This window comes from Eschrichtius robustus, chromosome 21 (assembly GCF_028021215.1).
Source record: "Eschrichtius robustus isolate mEscRob2 chromosome 21, mEscRob2.pri, whole genome shotgun sequence".
NCBI classification, from domain to species: domain Eukaryota; kingdom Metazoa; phylum Chordata; class Mammalia; order Artiodactyla; family Eschrichtiidae; genus Eschrichtius; species Eschrichtius robustus.
The window spans coordinates 33,207,292-33,225,709 of NC_090844.1; the positions used below are offsets into that span (position 1 = coordinate 33,207,292).

The 18,418-nt window shown below is 50.1% G+C and overlaps 1 protein-coding gene across 2 annotated transcripts; it reads left to right on the top strand.

The window, feature by feature from the left end:
* The first annotated feature begins 926 nt into the window (after positions 1–926).
* GINS4 (GINS complex subunit 4) lies at positions 927–14,977 on the top strand. Of its 2 annotated transcripts, XR_011072157.1 has the most exons (9): positions 927–1,091; positions 1,757–1,871; positions 6,856–6,942; positions 7,897–8,010; positions 10,947–11,044; positions 11,209–11,297; positions 13,700–13,790; positions 13,881–14,155; positions 14,695–14,977. XR_011072157.1 is itself a non-coding variant. In XM_068532221.1 (8 exons), the coding sequence occupies exons 2-8, from the start codon at positions 1,776–1,778 to the stop codon at positions 13,975–13,977; spliced, it is 672 nt and encodes a 223-aa protein (XP_068388322.1). In that variant the 5' UTR covers positions 927–1,091; positions 1,757–1,775; the 3' UTR covers positions 13,978–14,977. The 2 variants fall into 2 exon arrangements, 1 of the variants encoding a protein (XP_068388322.1); XM_068532221.1 differs by having other exon boundaries at positions 13,881–14,977.
* The last annotated feature ends 3,441 nt before the right edge of the window (positions 14,978–18,418 follow it).

The window sequence follows — 18,418 nt, forward strand, 5'->3', positions numbered from 1 at the left end:
CCCAATCGGTCAGTTAGCCGGACTTCTTTTTTCTAGTCACATCACAAAGAATCTTCAGATTGGTGGGGAAGAGACACTTCTAGGTGAGCCAGAAGCGACACTTTGCACAGAAAACAAAGGAGAGCGGAAAGAAAAGCATCAGCAATTCAGAGATGAAAAACTATAATCACACAAAGAAAAAAAATATATATATATCTTTGCCCTACAGTAAAGGCAGAAGGCATAAACTGTAAATGTCCAAATAACCTAGAGAGCAGCTGGGATGGAAGCACTGCCTAAAGCAATGGTTCTCCAAGCTCACCTGCCTCAGAATCACCTGATGAACCTGTTGAACGTCTCCCCCCTCCTCCCCCGCCCCCCCGCTAGTTCCCGATTCCGCAGGTCTCGGATGGGCCTGAGAACTTGCATTTCTCTCGGGTCCCAGTCGATTTGTTGCTGGTGGTCTGGAACCGCGTTTTAAGAACCACTCGCCTAAAGGCTTTTAGAGCTGGGAGTAGTGGCCACAGGTGCAGCCCCGGCAGATATGCGGTAACCAGAAGGGCCACAAGAGAAGTGGGTGGAGAAGACGACCCAAGAGGTGGAAGCGGCCTGATTTAACACAGCCCACCTCTCTGTCGGCCCGGTTACCGGCCAGAGCACACGCAGACAGACGGCTGCAACCGGTGGCGGGAAGGCCCACGGCGCCGGAGCCCCCAGCCGCGGTCACCAGGCGCCTCCTGCCGACGGTCCTTGGGAGGTGTCATCCGGCACCGCACACCACAGCCGCGACGAGCTGGGCGGGGCCCAACTCGAGCCCGCCTCCATGCAGGAAGTGGCCCGGAGAGCGAGCCGCGGGGACGCAATCCCCGCCCCCAGGGTGGGCGGGGCCGTCTGGCCGTGATTGGTCAGCCCCGTCCATGCGCAGTGACGTTGAGTCCGGACGGGAAGTGCCCAAGAGGAGCGCGGGAGCTGAGAAGTGGAGGGTCAGCTGCGTCCCGGGCAGGCCTCGCGCGGACCGTTCTGCGGCCGGTGCTCCTCGGGCTGCTTCCCGCGAGCGTCCAGCCCTCGCCACCCGCCAACCCGGAGTGCCTTCGCAGCCTGCCCAGGCCCGGGTGAGCGTCCGAGCGGGACCGCTGGCAGTGCGCGCGCGTCTTGCGCGCGCGCCTCGGGGAAGGCGGTGACCCTGTACTCGTGGCCCCGGGAGGCGAGCGGGAGGAATGTGCTCTTCGTGTCCCTAGGCTCCGGGGACGCGCCCTCGTCCCCACCACCCGCCTTCCTAAGCCCTTTGGGTCACCGACCGGACAAATGTTGCTGGGCCTTGTGGCTCCAGGAAACGGTCATGGATTGGTTTTCCCAGCAATTCTATTTGCTTGCTATTAGTGAAGCGCCGTGCTGAGCGCAGGGGCTGCACAGGTCACTGTGTCCCCAGTCCTTAGAGGTGCCAGGATTCATATTAGAGCTGAAGTGAACGCAGCCCCCCGAGGAGAGGACCTCCTCCTGGAAGGCAAACAGATAATTACTGCAGGGTGTGGTAGGTGCTCAATTCAGGGTGCACGTGGAAGCCCTTGTAAGGAGTGATCGCTTTGAGAAATTGATCCCTGACCTAAGATTTGAAGGAAGAGGTGAAGAATTACAAAACCAAAACCTATGAATTCCCTAGCCACTGCCAGTGAGCCTCTACAACCGCAGTAAACCTTTCCCTTTCCCAGGTAGGTAGTTGCGTATTCTTGAAAAGAAATGGAACACACAGCATAGTATGGGTTCTTTTATTTATTAGGTTCCTGGTTTCAGAGAAGATGACAGAGGAACTGGATCTCTCGGGACAGGACTCTGATGCGGGGAGTGAGGAGGTGGTCCTGACCCCTGCAGAGCTCATTGACAGGCTGGAACAGGTAAGCAGCCCAAACAGAATCCCCCTGCTCCAAGCTCAGCCTTTTTATTTAGTGCAGCTGTGCAGATGTCAGGAATCAGGAAATGAGATGGAACTCGAGGCTTATTTCAAGAGAAGAGAGACCTCATCTTATCATCTACACAGAAATAGGAAGTAGGGGGACAGCCGGATAGAAACCTCATAATGTCGGACACAAAATCCTCAAGTGGGGCCAGCGAGGGTCAGCTTTGGGGACATTTATGACAACAGCTCACAGAGCAAAGGATCTGCTGGTATTTGCGGGGACCGCAGAAGTGCTTGGTAGAGACTTGTAAGGTCTAGAAAGTGCTGAAGCACCTTTAGGAGAAAACGGGTCTTATTCTTCCTTTTCCTCCAAATACTTCCTTTTGTCCACCGTTCTGTATGTTTCCACTGCTTACCTCAAACCACTTCTTGGTTGTTTTTGCTTTTAGTCATAATTGCTGCGGTTTACTGAGTATTTCCTGTGTGCCAGGGCTCTTCACAATTGTTGTCTTAGGAGTTCTTGGTAGTTTCGGAGTTCAGACTACCTGTGTTTAAATCCCTGCATGCCACTCGTTTTTTCTTTAATTTTTTAATTTAAAAAAAAAAAATTTTTGGCTGCGTCGGGTCTTCATTGTTGTGCGCGGGCTTTCTCTAGTTGCGGCTAGTGGGGGCTACTCTTCGTTGCGGTGCGCAGGCTTCTCACTGCGGTGGCTTCTCTTGTTGCAGAGCACAGGCTCTAGGCGCGCGGGCTTCAGTAGTTGCAGTACACAGGCTCAGTAGCCGTGGCACGTGGGCTTCAGTAGTTGTTGTGCACGGGCTTAGTTGCTCTGCGGCATGTGGGATCTTCCCGGACCAGGGCTCGAACCCGTGTCCCCTGCATTGGCAGGCGGATTCTTAACCACTGCGCCACCAAGGAAGTCCCCACCCATCTGTTTTACAACTTAAGCAGGTTGTATAGCTTGTCTCTAGCACTTCCCTTGACTGTCCGTTGAGATAATAATAGCGGCTGCCTCACAGAGCTGTTGTGAGGATGAAATGGGGTATTATGTGTGAAGAGCTCAGAGTGTTGTCTGACATGTGCTGAGCGCTCACTGAATGTTAGGTGTGAGTGGTCATAATCAGTACAACAACGCCCTGAGGCTAGCACTATTGTCATCTCCATTTTACAGATGAGGAAACTGAAGCTTAGCGATTAGAGGTGTAAAGTAACTTGCCAAGGTCACACTACGGCAGCAGAGCCAGGATGTGAACCAGGTCTCTTTGATTTACTACACCTGCTGCCTTATTCTTCTCCCTCTCACCGCCCCTTTCCAGAACTCTCTCATGTTTGTTACTTCAGGATTCTTCATTCTTTCCTACCATTACATGCCATCGTGAGCAATAAAACCCAAGGAAGTTCATTTTAAAATTATGTCTCAGACCTTTTTAAGAATCTGGTAAAAACTCTGGCTCTCCCTCCCAGAATAATGCACATACACGCCCATGCAGAACTTTGCATGTAACTTCAGGAGATTCACAGACACCCTGAAAATTTAAAACCCAATGAGATATCACTTATACCCATCAGAGTGGCAGAAATGAAAAAGGTGAACAGTATCAAGTGTTGGCAAGGATGTAGAGAATTTAGCACACTTGTGTACCACGGTGTGCGTGTAAATTGGTACAGTCACTTTAAAAAAGTAATGTTATTTTCTGGTCAGATTAAAGAAGGCACACATGTCTAGTGGCCGAATTATTCTACTCCCGGGTGCGTACCTAGAGTACGGCATATACACATAACGAGGAAGAAAAACAGCAGTAAAATGAGTAAAAGCTCCTGCCACAGCATGGACAGCTGTCAGGAACATCACACAGAAGAACAAAACATAAGTTGCTGAAGAAACCCTCTGTGTACCGTTCAAACCCTTGCAAAGCTGTCGTCCAGGGCAGAGCTTGCCAGCTTGGTAGTGCTGCACACGCTGAGGCTCTGCGAAGGCTCAGATGCTGACCCTCGCCCTCCAGGTCAGCTGGGCCCAGACTGCTGGCATCTTCTGGGTGTCCTCAGGGCTCCCTGGAAGGCAGCCCAAGGGGGGTGGGGTCTGGCGGCCTTGGCAGGGGGTGAGCAGGAGTCACACCTGCGGCCTGATGCTCTCCTGCCCCGAGGGCAGCCACCGCCTGGACAGCTGCTGTGTAGCATGGCCTCGGCGCCGGCCTGACAGGCCACTGATGAGCACAGCTCCGGGAGCATATGTAGGATACTCTTGAATGCTGGTAAAGATACGATTTAAAACTTGGTACCTAAAATGCAGAGTTTCTCATTTTAATGGTCGTATCAGTTTGCTAAGGCTGCCTAACAAAGTGCCACAGACTGGGTGGCTTTGCTGACAGAAATTTATCTTCTCAGTTCTGGAGGCTCTTCTGTCTGAGACGAGATCAAGGTGCTGACACGGTTGGTCTCCTCTGAGGCCTCTCTCCTGGACTTGGAGACGGCCGCCTTCTGTGTCCTCATGTGCTCTGTCCTCTCTGTAGGTAATTTCCCATAGAGAGTGAATGTACATAAAGAAAAGAAGGTACCAGGGACTGAGCCTTGGGAAACTCCGTGTCTGTGTCCTCTTCTTCTCCTCCTGCAAGGACAGCAGCCGTATTGGATTAGGGCCCACCTAACGACTGCCTTTTAACCTAACTACCTCGTTAAAAGACCGCATCTCCAAATCCAGTCACATTCTGAGGTGCTAGGAGTTAGGGCTCTAACATACAAATCGGCAGGTGGAGGCGGCACAGTTTCACCTGTAACAGTGATAAACAGGTTGTCGTTAAAATTTTTTTGATGCAGTCATTTCAAACAGAGAACTTGATTATTTTTAAAAAGATTGTGAACTTAAATACAAGTTTCTCACTAAAAATCTTGAAAAGATTTTATTTGAGCATTTTGTACTAATATAAACTTTCCCCTACTGTTATATGTTTTATTACCATGATTTCATACTGTAAATGAGAAATCTCCCCCAAATCTACTCCATTTTACCCAGTATATCATACAAGTGCTATCATTTCTTTGAGTGCCCTGTCATGGAAAGGTTGGTAAGCACCATGTAGAGGTACAAACAGAAGTAATGAAACTACAGAAAATTAGTCACTAAATTCAGGCTAATGATCACCTCTGAGGAGGGAGGGGACGCGAGGGGACTTGTAAAATGATGATGATATTCTTTAATGAAGCTATGTGCACATAGGTGTTTATCAGTATTCTTCATGTTATTATGTATTTCATAAATATTTTTGTACCTATTCAGTATTTAATAAAGTCAGGTAAAAACAAAACCTCCTGGGCTTCCCTGGTGGCACAGTGGTTAAGAATCCGCCTGCCAATGCAGGGGACGCGGGTTCAAGCCCTGGTCCGGGAAGATCTCACATGCCGCAGAGCAACTAAGCCCGTGCGCCACAACTACTGAGCCTGTGCTCTAGAGCCCATGAGCCACAACTACTGAACCCACGTGCCACAACTACTGAAGCCCGCGCGCCTAGAGCCCATGCTCCGCAACAGGAGAAGCCACCGCGATGAGAAGCCCACGCACTGCAACAAAGAGTAGCCCCCGCTCGCCGCAACTAGAGAAAGCCCATGCGCAGCAACGAAGACCCAATGCAGCCAAAAATAAATAAAATAAAATAAATAAATTTATTTTTTAAAAAAGAAAATCTCCTGGGCGTCCCTGGTGGCGCAGTGGTTGAGAATCTGCCTGCCAATGCAGGGGACACGGGTCCGAGCCCTGGTCTGGGAAGATCCCACATGCCGCAGAGCAGCTGGGCCCGTGAGCCACAACTACTGAGCCTGCGCGTCTGGAGCCTGTGCTCCGCAACAAGAGAGGCCGCGATAGCGAGAGGCCCGCACGCAGGGATGGAAGAGTGGCCCACGCTTGCCACAACTAGAGAAAGGCCTCGCACAGAAACGAAGACCCAACACAGCCATGAGTAAATTAATTAATTAATTAATTTAAAAAAAATTAAAATAAAAAAAGCAAAAAGAAAACCCATTCATTAAAAAAAAAAAATTACTGTAATAGGCGTTCAAAGTCATTCCATGTTTAAAAAAAAAAAAAAAAAATCTCCTGCTTTATAAGTTCTCTACGACAGTTTGATCTTTTCTCATTCATTATGCTACTTGAAAAGACAGATTGTCTTTCTGGTTAATTTTATATATCTGCAACACTATTCCAGAAGGTTGAGCACCTGAAAAAAAAATTTTATGGTAGTAGCAATACCAGTATTTAATAACGCGTCTGAATGGTGATAATTGGAGAAGCAGAGACTTAAGTGTGTCAAAATGAATAACTGGAGCGTGCTTGGCCTGTAACTGTGAGCTATGCTAGAACTCAGTTTCCTGTGATTGAAAGATAAGTACAGCTTCCTCGGTCACCAGTGGATACTTCAGTTCCCTAAGCCTTGGTAATTTCTGAAATGTACCAAGCATCTGGGCCTAAGTCATAAATTAGGGATTTAACATCTTATCCCAACGACTGCTTAATAGATAAACCTCCGTTTCCTTTGCGATCCTTTGTACTCTTGGGCAGTTAGTAAATAACGTAATCTGTGTTTTCTCATCAACAAGGTAAGGATAACTGTATATCCATTTCATCTCAGTTATGATAGTGATGAATGAAAAAATTATAAAGTGCTCTGGGCTGAATGGGAGGGCGCTGGTGCCCCCTGGTGGGCAATAGCGGATAAAGACGCTGGTGCCCGGTGACGGGTCCCGAGTTGGACACCAGGCAGGGTTACTCTCAGCCACAGGCGTACTGACAGCACAGCCTTTCCACTAAAGGAAATAAAAAAAGCCGTCATTAAACATGGCTTGTCTTCGAAACATTTCCAGTATTTCCAACCGGTAAGACAATTTCTTTGCTGAGGCGGCTGTGATTCTAGGGGCGAGTACTGACTCACAGGGTTATTTTGCGCCATTGTGAGCAGTGCCCCTTTGTTCTTTTTCTCGGGCCTTGTGTTTCTAGGCCTGGATGAATGAGAAGCTTGCCCCTGAGCTGCTGGGAAACGAGTCGGAAATCGTAGCATGTGTCATGGAACAGCTGCAGCACATGGTAAGAGGTGCCTCCCTCAGCGTTCAGAGCAGGGCAGCTGAGCAGGTGTGTCGGCGTGGTGAGAGGCCGTAGGCTGATAGCAAATCCGTAAATCCGTTTCGCTGGGCCCAGCCTAGTGTGGGGTTTTTTTGTTGTTTCCTGTTTTAACGTTGAATTCGTTATCCACGTTTGCAAAGCCTGGGCGCTCCTGTGAACATCTGGATGTCAGCTTCCAAAAACCTGTCCTCAGCATTCCTGCATTTGTAGGCGAGAACAGCTGACCAGAGCAGGGTAGGGACCGCCCCTTCCAATGTGCTCCCCAGGCCCCCAGCTCCTGGCTGCCCACCTGTCGCAGGTAGCTTACCTGCCCGGCCCCGAAGCCTCTGAGTGTGCGGCCCGTGCCCCAGATGAGCCGGGCTTCAGTCGCTGTCAGCCTCAGGGTAGCTGTGAAACGGTGGTATGTCACAGTTTCTCAACTGGCGTTTTAAGTACTTTCAAGACCCTTTAGACATGTCTTCTCTCTGCTGCTGTCCTTTACGCTCGGGTTGGGGTTCTTCAGTGGGCCCTTCTGACCAACCAGATTCAGATTCTATTCAAATGGTCATTTTCTAAAAGTAAACGAGTGCTGTCTGCACTTTATGTCTGTCTAAAAGTAAACGAGTGCTGTCTGCACTTTATGTCTGTCTAAAAGTAAACGAGTGCTGTCTGCACTTTATGTCTAAAAGTAAACGAGTGCTGTCTGCACTTTATGTCGTGAGACTGTGGTCATGTATTGTTTGTGTAGTTAAGAAATGAGAAGGAAACGAGAGCCCTTAAACGATGAGTTTTTTGTTCTCCTCTGACCTAAACGTAGCCGCTCAGTCCCTAATGTTGCCAACGACGATGGGCCTTGTGGGCCACGCGCTGATTGAACAAAAAAGGTCCTCAGTCTTTGACTCTCATGTTTTTTACAAACTTCTTTTTCTCTGCTAACAGGAAGAAAATCTCAGGAGGGCCAAGAAGGGGGACCTGAAGGTCAGCATCCATCAGATGGAGATGGAGAGGATCCGCTTCGTCCTGAGCAGCTACCTGCGGTGTCGGCTCATGAAGGTTGGGAGGCAGGGGGCGGCTGTCGTGCGGACTGAGGGTCCTGGGAGGAGCTGGGAGGGTCCAGGGCCTGCAGGTGCCGCTGAGGCCCCACGTCAGGGGAGCCAGAGTCGGGAGGGCGGGACTGTTCTGGAGAAGCATCGACGGCACGGTTGTCTCCCACCTCCAGGGACACTTAGTCCGTCTGCTGCGCGAACGGCCCCCCCCGGAGTGACCGTCGGGCGGTGCTGAGCGTGGAGGTGTTGGCAGTGGATGAACAGGGAATACTGACCACAGGGGACCTGGTTTTAAGAACTGTTTTGCATCTGTCGTTAGGTCAATGTCAAATGGGCCATGCTAACGACATTCAGCTCTATCTGTGTGGCCATCTAACTTATAAAAACGAAACGGCAAAACATGCTAATTTCAATGACGTCTGCTTTAACCCTGGAAGTTCTTACCTCCTCGAAGTTTCTTCTCGTTTGGTTCCACTTGTTCTCTTAGTTATTACAAAGCAAATATGCTTGATTCTTGAACACCATGGGTGTGAACTGCGTGGGTCCACTGATACACGGAATTTTTTCAATAAATATTTGCTGTAAAGTGATCCGAGGTTGGTTGAATCCAGATGCAGAACCAGGGATACGGAGGGCCGACTGTAAGGCGGGGGTAGGGGAGGGCTGCTGGCACACTCGACCCCCGAGTTGTTCAAGGGCCAGCCGTACCCTCTACCATGTGAATGCGCTTCAGATACTGAAGATAGCTCAGAAGGCTCCGGAGAGCCCTGTCAGGTAAACATTTCAGCCGTTTATTTCCATTTACTCTCCTGGTCTCTTCCCTGAAAAGGTTTATCAGTATCCTTCTTAAATTATCCCACCTACAGTGGAACAGAGCTCCCGTTGTAGTTTGGTCACTTTTGTGAAATGCAGGATGACCGCTTCCCTTCTCCTGGATATCAGACTGGTAGTAATGCCACCCAGCGTCATGCAGCGTCTGACGGACACGTCACCCTGGGTTCATTCCGCACTCGCCATGAGCACCAACCTCTTTTGAAGTTTTTAAGCTGTTGTTATTGTGATTACGCCATCCCGTCACTGTCCTGTATTTCCATGGCTTGATTTTTGACCCTTCAGTGTAGGGCTCAGTACTTGTCCCTCTTCAGCTTCTTTTTTCGGGCCCTTTCCCTGGTCTCTGGATCCCAGTCTTGTCACCTAGCGTATTAGTTATCTCAGCGAGTTTCATGAGTGGGTCATCAGAGGTCTTATCTGGTTCGTTAGTAGGACTGGACCAGTGATCCATGTCCCGCCAGAGCCTTCCCCGCTGATCGGCGTCGGTCAGTTGAATCCGTGTTCTTCTTTCACTCATTCATGCGTCTCCTGGTCTGTGCTGTCACCCAGCACCCCCGCTACAGCTTGTCCACAAGGACGTTAAAGACATCATCACGCGTTTTGAAAAACTTGAGACGCGCTATGCCTCTCCCCACCCTCCGCTGCCAGGCCGCTCAGTTTTTTGGGGTGTGTGGTGAGGTGAACGCTCTTCACGCTCACCACTACTTTCCTTTGAGTTCACAAACCATCTGTCTGTAAGGCCACGTACAACGTGAAGGACGCTGATGTGTGTTGGCAGAGTCCCCTCCTTTGTATTTTTGAAAATCAGGGAACGTGTCTGCCTCTAATCTTTCCCACCTCTTCTGAACTCAGTGACTCTGAGATTCTGAAATGGCATGTATTTTTAGTGCACAAAGTGATACAGTAGCACCGGTGATCCACATAGGACAGGAGAAGGTGCCTCACACACTCAGACTCCGTGCAGACGAGAATTTAGTTCATCCTGGAACACAGTCCGTCCGAGCCGGGAGACCTCACCCCTTTAAGGATAAGTGCTGCCTTATCTCGGCCTTCAGCTCCTCCTTGCCGTCATCGTGGTCCTGCTTGCAGAGAGCGTTTCCCTGGCGGAGGTGATCGTGAGAGCTTTGACTCCAAACAAGAGACTGCCATTCCTGGCTCCTGACCACGCACCTTTCTGTAGCTTTTAGCTTTGTTGTTGTTGTGGTAGTTCTTAGCATTCTTCCCAAGCCTCACCTCATTGTGGGTTTTATCCTTGCTGCTTATATTGTTTTTTGTTGTTGCTGTTGTTGTTAATAAATTTATTTATTTATTTTTGGCTGCGTTGGGTCTTCGTTGCTGCGCGCGGGCTTTCTCTAGTTGCGGCGAGCGGGTGCTACTCTTCATTGCGGTGCACGGGCTTCTCATTGCGGTGGCTTCTCTTGTTGCGGAGCACGGGCTCCAGGCGCGTGGGCTCAGTAGTTGTGGCACGTGGGCCCAGTAGCTGTGGCTTGCGGGCTCTAGAGTGCAGGCTCAGTAGTTGTGGCGCATGGGCTTAGTTGCTCCGCGGCATGTGGGATCTTCCCGGACCAGGGCTCAAACCTGTGTCCCCTGCGTTGGCAGGCGGATTCTCAACCACTGCGCCACCAGGGAAGTCCCTGGTTATAGTCTTGTAACTGAGCGTCACTCTCTGTCTGCTTAAATGTTCTGTGTGTGTCTCTCCAGCCTCTGCATCTGTTTCACTTCACAGCTTGTACAGTTGTATCTGTACAATGACATAGAAGTGCTGGGTAACAGCCTCTTCCTTTCTCTTAACTTCCATTTCCAGTTGTCTCACCAGAGTTTCTTTCATGAAAGCCTCTCATCCTTTTTAAACTGTCTTCCTTTTTTGAGCCCTGGCCTTTGCTCCAAATTCTCTGAAACCTGCCTTCGTGAAGTCCAGTGTGTAAGTCTTATGCTTAGAAAGAGTCTCAACCATGAAAACGTGTCATTTTAAGAGTCACTTTCCAGGTTAACCTCGACCTGTTTCAGAAAACTAGCGTGTGCGCCACTGGAATCAGACGAGACCTTCGCTGACACACTTGATCAAACTTGCTGATGGCAAAAAGCGTTGACAGGTGTTTCCTGTCCCCACAGATAGAGAAGTTTTTCCCTTACGTCCTTGAAAAGGAGAAAACACGCCGTGAGGGGGAGCCTTCCAGCCTTTCTCCGGAAGAGTTTGCCTTTGCCAGAGAGTGAGTAAGCGGCGAGCGTGGGACCCGCCTTTATTTCCCTGGCTTGCCAGTGTGAGTTTGGTGGTTGTGTCCCTGAGGCCAATCGCAGGGCCACTGCTGTTGGTCTTATAGCCCTGGTGGCTCCGGGGCATGTCGTCACTGCGATGTGGGTTTGTGTGTTTTAGGTACATGGTTAACACAGAGACCTACCTAAAGAACGTTGCCTTAAAGCACATGCCTCCTAATTTACAGAAGGTGGACCTCTTGAGGGCAGGTGAGCGGATCATTCTCCTTTCGGACATCCCGAGGGGCCGTAGTTTACACCCCACGTATCTCCAGGTGCCTTAGAATAGCATCTTCATCTCCACTCTCTTCTCTCGAACTTGGGCAAATAGGTGCATAGATAGATCAGCAGAAAAGGGACAGAGGGGAAGGGTTCTGGGTTAAAAACCAAAAATCGTGAAAAGCAGGTGCCGGGGTAGCGATTTCAGCATCACTTTTGTGTTCTTCCGGTTAAGAGGAAATTCTCGTAGCTGCCACTGTAAGTGCAGACTCACCCGCGTACACAGTCACCTCCCGAGGGTCCGTTCTGGGCGAGGAAGATTCCGGGGTCTCTGGTCTCCGGGGGCAGCAGCGTCCCCCTCACAGGCTCCAGGCCATGCAGGGCGTGTCTCCTCCCCGGGGGGGCGTTAGCTGGGGGGCTGGGACACCTCCGGGGGCAGCAGCGCCCCCCCTCACAGGCTCCAGGCCATGCAGGGCCTGTCTCCTCCCGGGGGGCGTTAGCTGGGAGGCTGGGACACCTCTGGGGTCCCTCAGGGCTCCTGATCTCCGCTTGTGAGCAGCCTCCCGGCTGTGGGAAGGGGAGCAGGACAGATGGCGGGGAGGCGCCAGGGAGGGAAGCACGGCCATCTCCTCTGCCTCTCGCCCCCTTGCTGGGTCCCCCGAAAGGCTGCCGAGCCCAGGGGGGGGCCCCTGGTGGTAATCCCTAACCTTGGATCAGCCAGCAGGGCCCCTGGCGTGTGGCCTCCAGTCAGTCACCTCCCCGGCCTTTCCCAGCTCGCCGTGTCCACGCAGGACCTCACGGGGGCCTGGAGTCCACGGGTTCCCAAGCTGAGTCCAGGACAGCCGAGCCCTGGGCGTCCCTCGCCGACCCAGCCTGGGGGCCGCGCTCTGAGCCCTGCCACTGGCGGGGGACTTAGCCCCGGCTGCCACAGCTAAGTACCGCCAACAGGACGGGGGCGCCTGACCAGCCGGCGTGGATCTTCTCTCAGGTCTGGAGGCCAGAGTCCATGGTCAGGGTGCTGACGGTGTTGGTTTCCCTGAGCCTCTCTCCTTGGCTTGCAGGCGGCCGCCCCCTGCACACGCACCCTGCTGTCTGTCCCTCTCCTCATCAGGTTGCATCAGGGCCCAACCCTGACGGCTTCATTTTGCCTCTTTAGAGGCCTGGTCTCCAAATCCATTCCCATCCTGAAGTACTGGAGTTCGGGGCTTTGGTGTGTCATCGTGGAGGGGACACCAAGAGCAAGCCCACCACGTGCCGGGCTTGTGGAATTCTGAACTGGTCGTTTTTGTAAACCTGCCTGAGGGACACAGGAGGCCCAGTCCGTGTCCAGTTCGGCCACTTTCATCTGCACTTATGAGTGGGGCAAGGACCACGTCCCTAATCACTGCCCAGCACCACCTGTCGTATCCAGTTGAGCCGGGTCCAGGCAGTTGCCCCAGAGCTGCTTCTACTTGATGCTGGCCAACACCTCCTGACGCTCATGTGTCGTTTGTCCTGGGTCCCTTCCAAGGACCAGAGCCGGGCGCCGAGGGCTGGCGCCCTCATGAGATCAGAGCCTTGCTCACTTAGCCCAGATGCCCCCTGGAGCACGGAGACCACGATGGCAGGGTCGTGGAAGGGCGTTGTAGCCTAACATCCTTCGAGGGTTTCTTCAGATCAGCAGCTGCCCAGTGGGCCCCGCTGACCCTGCTGAAGTTGGAGTCTCTGGCAGGCCCAGAACCCCCGAGCAGCCCAGGGGACCCTCCCTGGACCTTTGCGGTCAGTTATCCTGACCCCCCTCCCGTAGACAGGGAACCGAGGGCAGCCCCACACCTGAGCTGGGCTCTGAACACTTGAGTTGTCCGGTGGGTTGTCCGGACCCCGCAGGTGATGGGGTCCTCTTGGCACAAACGGAGCCACAGGCAGGGAAGGGCTGGAGGAGCTGCCAGCGCGGGGCACTTCCTGGTGAGGTGCTGGCTGGTGGTAGGGAGGGAGGGGTGCTTACAGCGTGCAGCCCGTATTCATCACCCTGACGTTCAGGGCCATCGCCGTGTGACCCAGTCTCCCTAACATCCTGTCCTCCCACCCTTTATACAGACATACTTTCTGGCCCGATTCACACACTCTGTCCTCCTAAGGCGTCGTGCGTGTTTTCTCCCATGGCCCTCGCTCTTCCTCCCAGGCGCCCTGCAGATCTTAAGTCCTCATCACTTGTCAAATGAGCGGGTGCCGTGTGAAACCTTGAGGGAAGTGTGCTGTTTCTAGAGGGAGCCAGATCTCTCCTCAGATCCCTGCCCCCAAGATGCTTTTACATCAGGGGTCCCTTTGTGCCTGAGGCAGTTAATCCCAGCAGCTTCTCCAATTTGATCTCGTTAGCTGAGCATTTTCTGATCACACTGTCGTCCTCCTGGCAGTTCCCAAACCAGATCTGGATTCATACGTGTTTCTGAGGGTGAAAGAGCGACAAGAAAACATACTGGTAGAACCGGAAACAGATGAGCAGAGGTGAGTGGCGTTCGCGTCGAGGACGGTGGGAAACACTCCTCCCCGTGGGGCTGCAGCCGAGCTCCGCGGGGACATTGTTCTCTTTTCCAGGGACTATGTGATCGACCTGGAGGAGGGCTCACAGCACTTGATCCGATACAAAACCATCGCACCCCTGGTCGCTTCTGGAGCCGTACAGCTGATTTAAAACCGGAAGCAACTAACCAAGAGTGAGGACGTGGAACGTTAGAGAGCGCACTTGGAAACCCCACGTGTCAGCCGGTGCCCGAGGATGGGAACTTTTCCTGGCAGCGCCATGGATCACTGGGGCATTGAGATCCGCTCGGGGCGGATCCCTCCCTGGCCGCTCCAGCCAGGATCAGCAGGTGGGGTCATCGCTCTGCTGACCCCGCGGCTGGGCAGGGACACGGAAGCGCCCTTCGTGGTGGTGTTTGAACTGAGGAAACACCGAGGCCGAGGTGGTGCGTAGAAAGGCCTCGCTGCCTGTGATGAGGGGACTGGTGGGCCACGACCTGACAGTGGCAGGAGCGCTCCCTCAACCCTCCTGGTAGGAAGAGTGTAAATAGATTAAACCGTGTGGCTGCCCTGTATAGTATGTCACTGACTCGCGTAAACTCACCTTCTGGAGCCTCTGCTCTCGGACTTAAAGCCAGCTTCTGCCATGCCTAACTGAGCATCACAACCCATGAACTAGTAACTAGGTCTCGGTTTCATGGCAGAAGGAGCCCACGGGCAGTTCCCAGCGTGTGGGCTAGTGAGGTGCATCCTCCCCGCGGCGAACTGCAGCGTTGGGCGGTCTCCCGGGCCAGCCTCCAGGCCATCTGCCGGCCTCGACCGGGGCCCCGGGGGCAGAGCAGCTGCAGCTCTCCTGCGCTGCCGCCTCACAGCAGCCGTTCCTTTTTAGGCTCTTCACCTTCTCAAGGGAAATGGATGAAATTAAACTCGGTGAGTGGACAGCGTCTCGGTGACACCCGAGGAGGGATGTACACACATGAACCGTCTTCCCTTGAAACGTGATACAGAGCAACTGCCTTCCAGTCTTTCTTGCTCGATGCAAAGGCAGGTTTTCATCTGCATGATGTTGGCTCTTGGAGTAATCAGTGTGACATTGCTGTCATTTCCAAGAGAAATCACTAAGTGAAAGCAAGGAAGGTTTTATTCGTTAATAAAAAACGTTTTATATCTCACGCAGTGCTTTATTTTCTCCAGAGCGTTTTCACCCTCTTCAGCCATTCATCAAATAAATGTGCAGTGAGCACACAGTGTGCCGGGCACAAGTCCACCCCACTGGGGCTCCAAGCCAGAGTGAGATGGTCGCTGACCCTGCTCAGGTGGGAGAAGTGCCTTGAAGAGAATTAGAACGGGGGGCTCACGGGGGCTCACCGGCATGACTGGGCGCTCTGAGAGGCTCTCACTCATCTCAGTGAATCTCACTGCATTAGGCTGAGGTCTGAATAACAAGACGGGGCCAGACGCAGAACTCGAAAGGCTTTCCAGGCAAAAAAGGCAGCTTGTGCAAAGGCCCTGAGGCAGAAACGAATTCTACCTGCAGTCGGCGTGGCTACAAGGCAGTGGGCACGATGCAGAAGGGTGCAGGATGAAGGTCTGAGAGGCAGGCTGGCCCCAGATCACTTACGGCTTTGTTAGCAAGGACCCCGTGGGTCCTCACAGCATCCTGCGAAGCAGGCAGGGCTGGTAGTAGGTAAATAGGTGGGAAACAAGGTGGGCATTTAGCAATAAGTCTGAACCCAAGTCTCCTTCCTCGGGGCCACCTTGTGGTCCCGTGTCACTGTTGCCTCTGCTGTGGAAAGGAGAGGACCAGGCTGCATCGTGTCACCCGCTCCCGCCCTGTGCATGCTGGGCAGCACGGAGGAGTAAGGTCGTCACTGAAGCCACAGAGCTCATTGCTCCATTTCCTAGGTCACCTCTGCAAAGGAAGACTGGTTTAGATAAGCCATTTCGAAATAAAGGGGAAGTTGAATTTCAAAACCAAGTGAAAGGAAATGATGTGGTTTAGTGTGACGTTGTCTTTAACATTTTCAGTTTGTGGGGAGTATTTTGCTTTATGGTTAAAAACTCATCACTGGAAGCAGGATGGGACATTTACTTCAAACAATGGCATCATACCTTATTATAAGCTTGTTGCCAGCGAGATTCCTGAGAAATGCTTGCAGGTCCATATCTGCAGGCGCAGCAAAAACATGTACCAGCTGTGACCTTGCAGCAAGACCCCAGCTGTGTTTACTCTGTGCCCAAACATTGAGGCTTCAGTGCCCCCGACCCCGTGCATATCCACCTTCCTTCTGTGATGGACTTGAGCTAACCATGAAACTCTCAGTGGGATTGTGAAGTGAGCACATCATACACCAGTACTTCAGATGAATGTTATATGATACCACTTCTATGTGGAATAAAAAAAAAAAAATACAAATGAACTTATTTCCAAAACAAATAAATCCACAGACATAGAAAACAAACATGGTTACCAAAGGGGAAAGGAGGAGAGAAGGATAAATTAGGAGTTTGGGATTATTTATTACTATACTATATATTAAATAGATAATCAACAGGGACCTACTGTATAGCACAGGGAACTCTACTCGATATTTTGTAATAAACTGTAAGGGAAGAGAATCTGAAGAGAGTGTACGTATACATATATATAACTGAATTGCTGTGCTGTATACCTGGAACTAACACGATATTGTAAATCAACTACTGTATACTTCAGTTAAAAAAATACTTCATATAATGTTAAGTAATTTATCATGGGAGGCTAAACATTCCAAATATTTGGAATTGTTCAAAATTGATTTTTTTCTTTTTTTGTATTATGGTAAAATACACATAACGTAATTGCCATCTTAACCATTTGTAAGTGCACATTCAGTGGTGTTAAATATATTCACCTTGTTGTGCATCCATCACCACCATCCGTCCCCACGACTCTTCATCTTGTGAAACTGAAACTCTATACCCGTTAAACAATAACTCCCTCCCACCGTCCCTGAAAACCACCATTCTACTTTGTCTTTACGGTTTTGGCAACTCTAAGTACCTCACTAAGTGGAATCATAGTTTGTCTTTTTGTGGCTGGCTTATTTCCCTTAGCATAATTTCCCCCAAGGTTCATCCGTGTTGTAGCATGTGTCGGAAATTCTTTTTAAGGCTAAATAATATTCCCTTGTACGTATAGACCACATTTTGCTTATCCATACATCTGTCAGTGGACACTTGGGTTGATTCCACATTTCAGCTGTTGTGAATAATGCTGCTGTGAACATGGGTGTGCAGATACCTTCGAGATCCTGCTTTTAATTTTTTTGGCTATATACCCACAAGTGGAATTCCTGGATCATAATATAATTCTGTTTTTAATTTTTTGAGGAAACACCACACTCTTCCACAGCAGTTGTACCATTTTACAAGGGCTCCAATTTCTCTACATCCTTGCCTATACCTGTTTTCTATTTTTTTATAGTAACTGTACTAATGAGTGTGAGGTTATATCTCATTATAGTTTTGGTTTGCATTTCCCTAATGATTCAGCATCTTTTCCTGTGCTTATTGGCTATTCCTACATCTTCTTTGGAGAAATGTATATTAAAGTGCTTTGTGCTTTTCTAATCGGGTTGTTTTTGTTGTTGATGAGTTTTAGGAGTTCTCTATACATTCTGGGTATTAATCCCTTATCAGATATGTGATTTGCCAATGCTTTCTCTCATTCTGTGGGTTGCCTTTTTACTCTGTGGATAGTATCTTTTATGCATAAATTTAAAAAATGTTTTCATAAAGTCCAATTTGTTGATGTTTTCTTTTGTCACCTGCACCTTTGGTGTCATATCCAAGAAATCATTACGAAATCCAATGTCATGAAGTTTTTATCATATACTTTCTTCCAAGAGTTTTATTTGCTTAGGTCTTAAATAAATTTAAGGACCTAAAGGTCCTTGATGCATCTTGAGTTAATTTTTGTACGTAGTGTTAAGTAAGGGTTCAACTTCATTTTTTTGCACGTGGGTATCCAATTTTCCCAGCACCATTTGTTCAAAAGACTGTCCTTCCCCCATTGAATGGTCTTGGTACCCTTGTCAAAAATAATGTTACCATATATGTGAGGGTTTATTTCTGGGCTTTCTATTCTGTTCCATTGGTCTGTATGTCTGTCTTTATGCCAATACCACACTTTTGATTACTGTAGCTTTGTAGTAAGTTTTGAAATCAGGAAGTGTGCGTGCTCCAGTTTCGTTCCTCTTTTTTCAAGATTGTTTTGGTTATTTGGGGTCTTTTGAGGTTCCGTATGAGTTTTAGGATGGGTTTTTTCTGTTTTTGCAAAAAAAGTCACTGGGATTTTTATAGAGATTGCATTGAATCTGTAGGTCTCTTTGGGTAGAATTGACATTTTAGCAATATTAAGTCTTCTGGCCCATGAACGTGCAACGTGTTTTCGTTGATTTATGTCTTCTTTAATTTCTTTCAGCAGTGTCTTACAGTTTTCATTGTGTAAGTGTTTTACCTCCTCGGTTAAGTTATTTCCTAAGTATTTTTTCCTTTCTGATGCTATTTTAAATGGAACTGTTTTTGTAATTTCCTTTTCAGATTGTTCATATATAGAAATGCAATTGGAT

What these genes read in the sequence shown, in the direction of transcription:
- GINS4 (XM_068532221.1), top strand. Translation starts at nt 1,776, where the DNA reads ATGACAGAGGAACTGGATCTCTCGGGACAGGACTCTGATGCGGGGAGT. An exon ending in TGCGGTGTCGGCTCATGAAG is followed by an intron (nt 8,011 to 10,946) that starts GTTGGGAGGCAG and finishes CTGTCCCCACAG; the next exon opens with ATAGAGAAGTTTTTCCCTTA. An exon ending in CCGGAAACAGATGAGCAGAG is followed by an intron (nt 13,791 to 13,880) that starts GTGAGTGGCGTT and finishes TCTCTTTTCCAG; the next exon opens with GGACTATGTGATCGACCTGG.